General features: G+C 43.1%; 1 protein-coding gene across 1 annotated transcript in view; it reads left to right on the forward strand.

Annotated features, from left to right (window-relative positions):
• The window catches only part of syne1b (spectrin repeat containing, nuclear envelope 1b), a gene marked incomplete at its 5' end in the record, with an annotated part of 448744 nt that overhangs the window by 347264 nt on the left and 89349 nt on the right, over window positions 1–12131 (forward strand). The window contains 5 exon segments of the mRNA XM_084310306.1: window positions 421–579; window positions 2724–2933; window positions 8303–8404; window positions 10156–10275; window positions 11427–11627. Of these exon segments, the coding sequence (XP_084166432.1) occupies window positions 421–579; window positions 2724–2933; window positions 8303–8404; window positions 10156–10275; window positions 11427–11627 (792 nt within the window).

Genomic DNA, 12131 nt, shown 5'->3' on the forward strand with positions numbered 1-12131 from the left:
TATATATTTATACATTTTATATATTTATATTTACTGCATGTATGTATATCCATATCTGTCTGAATATACCTGCATATAATCCTTATATATACCTACTTATACACCTGCATATAACCCATATAATGATAGCATGTACAATAATGCTATATATACACCATATTATTTTTAAAGGTATGGTGAAATGGATTCACATATGACCTTTTGTTTTATTTTCTATTGATTATGTATGTGATATATGACTGATTTACACTGAACGTTTCATATTTGTATGTGTATATCTGTGAGGACCCCAGGAAGAATAGTCAACACGTTGACGATGACTAATGTGGGGATCCTAATAAACATGAACATAAAGCATGATTGTAAGTATTTAATTGAATTGACCCGTTATACTGACGGCACCGCCCCCTGTGAGCGCAGCCCGGCGCCGGGGAGAGACGGGTGGCGATGCCCACGGAGGAGCAGCTGTACCTGGCCGTGTCGTCCACCTCCTCCTGGCTGGACGGCGTGGAGAGCAGCCTCTTCTCCGGCTCTGTGCTGCTGGCCGAACACGCAGAGACGCTGCTGCAGAAGCAGGAGGTACGGTAGGGTTAGGGTTAGGGTTAGGGTTAGGGTTAGGGTTAGTGTGAGGGTTAGGGTTAGGGTTAGGGTTAGTGTGAGGGTTAGGGTTAGGCTCTGTGCTGCTGGCCGAACACGCAGAGACGCTGCTGCAGAAGCAGGAGGTACGGTAGGGTTAGGGTTAGTGTGAGGGTTAGGGTTAGGGTTAGGGTTAGGGTTAGGGTTAGTGTTAGGGTTAGGGTTAGTGCTGTAACAGGTAGTATGATGCACTGCTGTCTGATTGTGGAGTTAAAGCAATGTCAAAACATAAAACAGTTTAAAATAAAATACAGTCAAATGGTTTTCCAGAGGTATAGACATGAAGAAGGAGTTTGATAACTGGCAGTATGTATGTGTATGTATGCATATATAAATGTGCATATGTAGGTATATAGTTGTATATATGTATAGAAAATGGCTAGAGGAACTATACAGTGCAACATACAGTTTTGGCAAATATTAATAAGGTATTATTAAAAAAAAATTGTTAACTAAGTACATTTTTTTCAATATAAGTCTAGTAATATATGAATTAGTAAATATAATATAGTATGTTCTGATGAGTAAATAGGGGTATATGCTTCTTCCCACTCCTTTTCAAATATGTAAATGATAAAAAAATATATATAGTTAGACTTTTTAGTTTGTTCTTTTTAATTTTGTATATACATTTATTATTTGAACGGCTTAAGGCTATATATGTACTTGATGTTTGTTTGTTATGGTGCATGTTTGAAATAAACTTCAATCAATCTCTGGACAATGAGATTCTATTATCTTAGCAAAAAAACAAATGTTACAGAATGGTTATGAAAAGAAAACGAACGATAAGATCTTTATTGTTCCTGAGGGGAAATCTTAGTGCTTTGAGTGTCTAGAAAAGCGCTATATAAATCAAATCAAATCAAATGTATTTGTAAGGCCCGACAACACACGTTAATGTCTCCATGGGCCGGACACGTCTTCTTTAAACAAGTCAAGAAGAAACATAACAATAAGTCAAGAACAAAACAAGAACACCATAAGGTCCAACACATTTAAAATAAAAGCAAAATAAATGTAATGAATTAGTATTATTATTATATTACTACCTACTATGCTATATGTCTATACTACTACCTACTATGCTAATATGTCTATACTACTACCTAGTATGCTATATGTCTATACTAATATGCTAATATGTCTATACTACTACCTACCACGCTATTAGGCCTATATGACTACCTACTATGCTAATATGTCTATACTACTATCCACTCAAGACTGTAGCACTCAAGTTCAACACTGTTTGACAAACAATCTTACTGACCCTTAGCTGCCAGCGTTGTCCCCTTCCTGCTGACCTGTTGTTCACAACTTGTAAGACGCTTTGAATAAAAGCCTCAGCTGAATTACTAAATATTTCGCCGTCGACTAAAGACGCACTTCTTCAACCATTATCTGAAATGAAAAAAAGATATATAAAAAAAAACGAACTAACCTACACTGTAGCACTCAACACTTTGATGAACATTGTTACTCCGCTAATAGAGTTGTGCTCTTCCTGATGACTTGTCGTACAGAACTTGTATAGATATTGTTACTACACATGTTTACAACAAACAAAATGCTCTGAAAAAGACGGTAATGTATAGAGCAGTTGCTTATTGGAATAGTATACTGAGAAATATAACTATGGTAAGGAACAAATGTATGTTTAAAAAAAAGTTAGAAATTACGCTCAGGAATAACGAGATACATTTAGGTAATTGACTTATTATGGAAATGAGTATGGAAATATAAAGGTGATCGGTGACTTGAGAAAAGTGATGCTATATTATGAGTTAAAATCATTTAAATGATTTGTATCTGTTTTGTTCTTATGGACTGATTATGGAATATGTATTTTATGGTTGGAGAATTGTGATATCTGACTTATGAATATTGAGTGAGCTTTGATTCACTTGTTTTGTTTGTTGTGATGTTTTCTTGTGAGTACTTCAATGTTTGTGGTTTTATATTTTATTTAACTTTTGTTTGTGTTTGTATTTTAAATGTTTGGACCCCAGGAAGAGTAGTCTCTCTTTGGTGTAGACTAATGGGGATCCACAATAAAACAATAACACGCCTTGTCTCGTCTGCAGACCATGGGGAAGGATGTGAGGGAGGTGAGCGAGGAGGTGGGACACAGCAAGGTGCTGATGGCCGGACCCTTGGGGCTGAGGGACGAGGACAAGGTCCTGCTTGAGGACACCCTGGACTTCCTGAAGGACAGACTGGGCACCCTGGGCTCCGCTCTGGGACGACGCTGTGAACACATGAGGACCAAGATGCACGAGCTCACAGACTACCGGGTGAGACTAGTCACTAGGGGTGGGAATCACCAGAGGCCTCACCATACCATATTATCACCATACTTTAGTCACCATACCATATTATCACCATACTTTAGTCACGATACGATAGTATTGCGATTCAAAATACATTGCGATATGGTCAGGCGCGGAAATCCCACGGGGGACAGGGGGGACATGTCCCCGCCATCCTGAGAAAAATATGATATGTCCCCCCTGTTAGATCCTGATGGTTCAGCCAGTATCACCTCCTCATCTGTTGGCTTGTGTTATCACCTCTCCATCCGTTGTCATCGTGTCGTGTCTGCGTTGTGTTTATTTCTCTCTGTCTCGTCATACTGGCTGTAACAATCTTTGTCATTCCCCTTTAATGCAACTCCGTAACCATAAGAATTTGACACTAGGCCGCGTAGTACCTTTTCTTGAAAAACGTTGTTTATTACATAAACAAAAGCCTCAGCTCTGATGTTATCAGATTGTATTGTCCTTGCTATCGTCTCTTCTGCTGTTCAGTCCAATAGTGGCTAAGGCCTTGTCGTTAGTCAGAACCCTTCTCCCGTTAGCCGAAGCTAATGATGATGTGTCATTCCCCCCCCCCCCACCGGCGAGGGTGAGAGGGATGAGAGTCTCTGATGGTTTCTTCTCTCCTGTGGGATTCGTTTTTTAGTCTGCCCTTACCCGGAACCACTGTTAGATTTATATGATCTTCGTCATAGCAACGACGGGTCCGCCCCTCTCCTCGTTCCTATGTGACCGCTGTCATAGCAACTGCTAATAACCTTTAACACACATTAAAAACGTCCGTTTCATTAATGTCAAACTCTCCATCGCCTGCTGCCATTTCTTATCAGTTGTTGTGTACCGATGGAATGCAGCATGCCCTGAGCTCTATCTCAGTCTGCTGCTAAATACAGTGATTATCTCTCCTGTCCCCACCACCCTGCACATCCACCTCTCTGACCTAGCACCGTTAGATGCTGTCATCTCCCCCCAATATACATTACATACATTACATACATTGAAAAACACTGTTTTCCTTCACTCCCCCCTTTGATTCTAAATCAACCTTCAGAATCATAAATCATTATTTGGTTTCGAAACGATTATACCAAAAATAGACTTGTTGAAGCGAACCAACCTCATCTCTCGTGCACAAGAAATGAAGACGGCCCACGGTCAACCCAGTAATCTTGCTGTCTGATGTCTGTTTGCGCCTCCCTTCGTGCACAAAGGGAACCGAAACAGTCCACCAAAACCATCCAACGACTCATAACAATTAGGGCCCCTTAGTCTGCTCCCAATAATTCTATCTTGTTGTTTTATTGTTTTCCGCACCCATTGCAATGTCCATTTTTCCCCTTTGGGAATTATTCTCTTCAGATAGGAAACCCTCTTTTCTTTGTGGTCCCGAGCTAAACTCACCTTTCCCCTCCCTTGATCCTGCTAGAGGAATGGTTTATCTGTCCCGAGAGGACTATATTAAACATACTACAGGAAATTGTCATGAATTCCCCCCCCCTATATATATATACCTTATATATCTCTATCTTATATATCCATATATAAATCATCTCTTACTTCTGTAAATTATTATCAATAAACACACAGGACTTCACGCTGTCATCTTCATGCTGTCTCTTGATTGACTCTGAAAGGAAGTCCCTGTTTGTCCATGATTCATCAATACACCCGCCAATGCTCTGTTGTTTCAAAACGCCTCGACACAGCGTCTCCGCAGGAAAGCCCCCTCCGATGTCTGCCCCTGGGCAACACCACCTGCGACCGCTGGTCTCCGCCCCGTTGACCGTCTCCACCCCCGTCGATGGTCCTCCCTCGCTCGCTGTCGGTCATCTCCAGACTCTGAAAGCAGAAAAACAACACCAGCAGTCTTCTGTACACTCGACTTTCCCTTGTGTTTTCTATTATACCATGGCTTTGGACTTGCAGCTCATTCCACTGTCCTCTCCAGTTCTCTATATATATTTTCTCTGCAAGCCCCTGCCATGGCCACGCCCTTTCAGACTGTGTTGACATTGTGAGTGTCATACAGCCCATGGCGCTACCGTTATCTATTAGTCTACCACCTTCTCAAACACCCATCTCTGTCCTACAGGGCGGTTCCCTGTTTGTCGTCTTCCGTCGTGACACCAGCAGCTACCGATACCCACTTCCGTCGCCCTATCTTCGTCCCACGATTGGCCCCCAGCCCACGCCAGTTCTTTCTGGTGACTGTGTCATCTGAAAACTCTTGCCTATTTATCAGGTGTGAGAAGGCGCAACTGGAAATTAAACTCCCTCGTTATTTTCCACCTTAACCTCGTTAATTAACTGCACCTCATCTCTCTGTGAAGTTCTTATTTCATCCATTGTATAATTAAACTCTATTTAATTAACTTGTCTATCAATATTATCATATTAATAACATACAACAGAGCATCGCTCTAACATACAACAGAGCAGTTTGTCGCTCTAACATACAACAGAGCAGTCCGTCGCTCTAAACAACAACAGAGCTGTCCGTTGCTCTACCCTAAACACAGAGCAGTTCCGTCACCCTGGAGCTGTGCGTCGCTCTATCCTAAACACAGAGCAGTTCCGTCACCCTGGAGCTGTGCATCGCTCTACCCTAAACACAGAGCAGTACCGTCGTCCTGAAGCTGTGCGTCGCTCTATCCTAAACACAGAGCAGTTCCGTCGCCCCGGAGCTGTGCATCGCTCTATCCTAAACACAGAGCAGTTCCGTCGTCCTGAAGCTGTGCGTCGCTCTATCCTAAACACAGAGCAGTTCCGTCGTCCTGAAGCTGTGCGTCGCTCTATCCTAAACACAGAGCAGTTCCGTCGCCCCGGAGCTGTGCATCGCTCTATCCTAAACACAGAGCAGTACCGTCGTCCTGAAGCTGTGCGTCGCTCTATCCTAAACACAGAGCAGTACCGTCGCCCCGGAGCTGTGCGTCGCTCTATCCTAAACACAGAGCAGTTCCGTCGCCCTGGAGTTGTGCGTCGCTCTATCCTAAACACAGAGCAGTACCGTCGCCCTGGAGTTGTGCGTCGCTCTACCCTAAACACAGAGCAGTTCCGTCACCCTGGAGCTGTGCGTCGCTCTACCCTAAACACAGAGCAGTTCCGTCACCCTGGAGCTGTGCGTCGCTCTATCCTAAACACAGAGCAGTTCCGTCGCCCCGGAGCTGTGCATCGCTCTATCCTAAACACAGAGCAGTACCGTCGTCCTGAAGCTGTGCGTCGCTCTATCCTAAACACAGAGCAGTACCGTCGCCCCGGAGCTGTGCATCGCTCTATCCTAAACACAGAGCAGTACCGTCGTCCTGAAGCTGTGCGTCGCTCTATCCTAAACACAGAGCAGTACCGTCGCCCCGGAGCTGTGCATCGCTCTATCCTAAACACAGAGCAGTACCGTCGCCCTGAAGCTGTGTGTCGCTCTATCCTAAACACAGAGCAGTCCGTCGCCCCGGAGCTGTGCGTCACTCTAAACACTTTGAGTTCCTTTACAAAGTTCTAACATACACCACCGTGTATACCCACAAGCAGTTGGTAATTTGAATAAAATTAAACTATTTAATTAAATTAAACTCTTATAACTGGAATCACTAGTATTACTATAATAATAGTACCCTTTGTACTTGGTCCAGTAATCTGGAGTCACTCCCCCACTCTGCCACTAGATGGTAGTAGAGACATATGGAATCACTCTGTCATCATTTCCTGATCACTTCCCTGCACTACCCCCCCCCCCCCCCCTCCGCCATTAAAGGGTTGCAGAGACAGTCCCACTCCCACCCCTAGATGGCGGCCAACTCAGTCTAGAGTACTTTAGCTGACGTGTCTCTAGTTCGTTCTTATCTCCTCGTGGAGCCTTACAGCCATCTTGTCTGCTCCGTTTTGTTGTCAAACTCCCCTCCGTAGGCCCGAAACCTGCTTCCTCTCATCTTATCTCACTTGTACGAGTCCCTGTCTCTGGGTCTCTCTGGTTATCTCGTGGTGTTTCTGTTCCAAGCTGACGACCTTCAGAGCCCTGGCTCTGTATTACTGTGGAGACACGAAACTGGCTTTTTCTTTTTTTTTCCCGCACTGTCCCTTTAAAGCTTTCTCGCTACCGACCACACCCGTAACGTTGTTCACTGCTCCCTTCACCTCACAGTCCCGCTTCCTGCTTTCTGTGTTTGAACAGTAATCAACTAAATATGATGTCGCTCCTTTGCCTCTCTTCTCATCTCCTACATACGATTCTGCTCTATTTTGCTTTCTTTCGTCATCTATGGCTGTTTTGGTTCCCTTTCAGATAACACCTCCCTGCCGCTGCGACTCTCCCAAAACAAAACCGTGCAGCCCTGCCTCTCTCTGTAATACACATCACCCCCTCCCGCCAGATCACTCATTCATATCTCTGTTTGTCTTCACATATGCTGGCCTAGGTGTATGTTAATTATGTTTACGGATGCATATTTGTTCGTTTTTATTGGCTTGCGAGGTTAGATAATGCTAAGACCCCTAGCGTGAGACACACTCACGTTTTTTCTCTTCAACGTTGTCTGGCGTCCATGGTTCCGCTCGGTTGCTGTGCCCTCTCATGGCCTCTCTCATGGCCTTGGCACTGCCTGTCTCCAGCCCCATTGTCTTTAACCACCGTTGGCATCGTCGTCTCAACCTAATCTAATCTCGACCCTTTAGATTAGATCCTGATGGTTCAGCCAGTATCACCTCCTCATCTGTTGGCTTGTGTTATCACCTCTCCATCCGTTGTCGTCATGTCGGGTCTGCGTTGTGTTTATTTCTCTCTGTCTCGTCATACTGGCTGTAACAATCTTTGTCATTCCCCTTTAATGCAACTCCGTAACCATAAGAATTTGACACTAGGCCGCGTAGTACCTTTTCTTGAAAAACGTTGTTTATTACATAAACAAAAGCCTCAGCTCAGATGTTATCAGATTGTATTGTCCTTGCTATCGTCTCTTCTGCTGTTCAGTCCAATAGTGGCTAAGGCCTTGTCGTTAGCCAGAACCCTTCTCCCGTTAGCCGAAGCTAATGATGATGTGTCATTTCCCCCCCCCCCCCACCGGCGAGGGTGAGAGGGATGAGAGTCTCTGATGGTTTCTTCTCTCCTGTGGGATTCGTTTTTTAGTCTGCCCTTACCCGGAACCACTGTTAGATTTATATGATCTTCGTCATAGCAACGACGGGCCCGCCCCTCTCCTCGTTCCTATGTGACCGCTGTCATAGCAACTGCTAATAACCTTTAACGCACATTAAAAACGTCTGTTTCATTAATCTATTGATATGACTTGTATACTTGTTGGTCTGTATCTAATCTCTAGTGGTTGAGTTCTCATTGATCTGCTGTTTGACTGATGCAGATGGAGCTGCGTCTCCTCCACACGGCCCTCATCGAGACTAAGTGCCAGATCCTACAGACGCTGGCTGGAGCCATGGATCAACCAGCCTTCAGGCAGCTGGAGGTGAGCAGCTCCACACACACACACATGCATGTTAGGTTAGATTAGATTAGATTAGATTAGATTAGATTCAAATTAGGGATGTCCGATATTATCGGTCTACCGATATTATCGGCCGATATCGGCATTAAAATGTGATATCGAGGGGCGCCCCAGTGGCGAACCACATAGCGCGCTCAGCCGCGACACGGCCGACCCGGGTTCGACTCCCGAACCCGTCGTTATTTGCAGAATGTCTTCCCCCCACTCTGTCTCCCATTCCTCCTCTGTCTTTCTCTACTAGACTGTCCAGTAGCAATAAAGCGATTAAATGCCAAAAAATAAATCTTTAAAATGTGATATCGGAAAATATCGGTATCAGTTTTCAAAAAATAAAATAAAAATGTTTTTTTCTTTTTTTTACATTTCTATAACCGTTATTTACCCAGGCAAGCAAGTAAGAACAAATTCTGATTTTATTTATTGTCAAAAGTATGCATAATGTTGTGTTAATTCCACAACAAGAGATATGTAATGTTAAATACCTGAAATTATTCCATTTTTTGGGGGGGGGAAACCCTGCATATATCGGTATCGGTTGATATCGGTTGATATCAGTATCGGAAATTAAGAGTTGGACAATATCGGTATATCGTATCGGTAAAAAAGCCAATATCGAGCATCCCTAATTCAAATGTATTGGCATCATACAGCACAAGTACAGTACAACGAAAATAAGTTTGCCATCCAATCAAAGTGCAAATGTAACAGTAAAGTACAATAGTAATATACAATGTACAGGTGATTAAACTGGGTATAAAATATATTAATTAGTACTACTGGGTATAGTGCTAATCAGATGTATGTACCGAGTTGTAGTATTAATATGTACAGTGATACAGGTATAAAGGCACTATGGTATTAAGTCATACTGGCCAGCAGCGTAACTAGTAAGAGATATGTACAGATATAGATATAGTATCTACAGATATGTAAAAAGGATTATATGCAGGATACTGTATGTATGTACAGATAAATGTGGATATATATATATATATATATATATATATATATATATATATATATATATATATATATATATATACGGTAATAATATATATATGGCATATACAGCATTATTGTACATGCTATCATACAGAGTAATATGCAGGCGTATAAGTAGGTATATAGAATAATTATATGCAGGTATATTCAGATAGCACGTACACACACACACAAAATACAGTTTCTTTCTATTGTCGTGACTCATGACTGTGAATAATGAATGAATGAATAAATGAATGATTTTATTTCTGTCTTTTTTTTTTACAAAGCATAGTAGTAGAACTTCCAAAAAAACGAAAAAAATAAAATGACCGAAAAGGTGTAGGCTGAAGCCGAGGCTTATAATTGCCTACCCTTTTTACATTACATAATTTACACACAAAACATTTTAAAATACAAAGAAGAAACCTAATTCAGTATATCATTTAGCAAAGGTTACAAACTAGGGGTGTAACGATTCGACCTCACAACGATTCGATTCGATTACGATTCTTCAGGCAACGATTCAATGCATCATGAAATCTCTTCACTTGACCACGATTAGATTCGATTAGATTCGATTAATTTTCGATAAATGTTCTATCAGTTAATTCCCTAAAAAATTTTGAATACACAAATGTGGCTGGGGGAACTGATTCACTCAGCATGAATGGACTATAGGTCAATAAAAACAATACCTTTATATATATATATATGTCGTTGTCTGTCAGGTCATCGCTGACGCAGAAGACAGTCTGAAAGACTTTGAACTGAGGATCACGGACCTGAAGACCAAAGGAGCCGCGTTACAAGCAGATCAAATATCAACCAATGAGCTGCTGAAGCTGCAGGTACTGTACCCTGTGACATCATCATACTGTACCCTGTGACATCATCATACTGTACCCTCTCTGACATCATCACACTGTACCCTGTCTGACATCATCACTGATACAGTAGGGCTCGTTGTTGGCTGCTGTTTCAAATAGTGCTGAGCAGTATATTATATAACACTTTCTCCCATAATATTGAATCTATAAAATGTAATGCAAGAAATTGGACTCGAAACTCCAGGTTTAAAATTGTACCCAGTGATTGATACATTTATTAAAAATGTATAATTAATATTGACATTTTATTGCACTAAGGAGTAGGGGTGTAACGGTACACAAAGTCCACGGTTCAGTACGTACCTCTGTTTTGAAGTCACGGTTCAGTACAGTGGGGGAAAGTTTGGCTTTCCATGTTCCACTCAGGGGTGATGTAGTGTGCAGCAACTAATTGTACTTGTAGGGCTGTCAACGAATATTCTATATTGAAATTAATAATTGATTTGTTAAATAAAAAATAAAAAAATTATTATATTAGATTGTGAAAAAAACAGCCCCCGGTGGGCGGTCGTTAGTGGTTAACATACCGTTGTATTCGTTCGGTACACAGCCGCTCGGTACGGTACGGTACTCACTGAAACGGTACGGTACGGATACGTGTACCTTCACACCCCGACTAAGGAGTAATCAAATCACAATTATCCATAAGCTCTCTGGCAATACCCACCACCCACTAAATGTTCAAACATAAATGAAACATATAGTAAATGTGTGTGTGCGTGGTGTGTGTGTGTGCGTGCGTGGTGTGCGTGTCTGCATGTTCTGTGTGTGTTCTGTGTGTGTGTGTTGTGTGTGTTCTGTCTGTGTGTGTGTGTGTGTGGTGTGTGTGTTCTGTGTGTGTTCTGTGTGTGTGTGTGTGTTCTGTGTGTGTGTGTTCTGTGTGTGTGTGTTCTGTGTGTGTGTCTGCGTGTGTGGTGTGTGTGTGTTCTGTGTGTGTGTGTTCTGTGTGTGTGTCTGCGTGTGTGGTGTGTGTGTGTCTGCGTGTGTGTGTTCTGTGTGTGTGTGTGTGTTCTGTGTGTGTGTGTGTGTGTGTGTTCTGTGTGTGTGTGTGTGTGTGTGTGTGTGTGTGTGTGTGTGTGTGTGTTCTGTGTGTGTGTGTGTGTGTGTTCCAGGATGCGTACGAGGAGCTGGTGCTGACGGTGGGCTCGCGGCGCAGCGGGCTGAACCAGAACATGGCTCTGAAGGCTCAGTACGAACGGGCCCTACAGGACCTGGCCGACCTGGTGGACACGGCGCAGGACAAGATGGCCGCCGACCAGAGGATCGTCGCCGGCTCCGTGGAGGAGGTTCAGAACCTCCTGGACAAACACAAGGTCCGTCCGACCTTTAACCCTGACTAACCTTACTGTCATGCACTTGTCCTAATAAACTAACCCACACTGTAGCACTCAGCACTTTGATGAACATTGTTACTCAGCTGATAGAGTTCCTTCCTGATGACTTGTCGTACAGAACTTGTAAGTCGCTTTGGATAAAGGCGTTTCAGCTAAATGACTAAATGTGAGGTAGGATTCACTTTGCACTGTAAACCATTCACACACCGGGCTAAAGAGACGCTACACTAACACTAACCTGAACCCTTTGCACTGTAAACCATTCACACACCGGGCTAAAGAGACGCTACACTAACACTAACCCGAACCCTTTGCACTGTAAACCATTCACACACCGGGCTAAAGAGACGCTACACTAACCCGAACCCTTTGACCTGTAAACCATTCACACACCGGGCTAAAGAGACGCTAACCTGAACCCTTTGCACTGTAAACCATTCACACACCGGGCTAAAGAGACGCTACACTAACACTAACCCTTTG

The sequence above is a fragment of the Notolepis coatsorum genome (assembly GCF_963971535.1).
Source record: "Notolepis coatsorum genome assembly, chromosome: 3".
NCBI classification, from domain to species: domain Eukaryota; kingdom Metazoa; phylum Chordata; class Actinopteri; order Aulopiformes; family Paralepididae; genus Notolepis; species Notolepis coatsorum.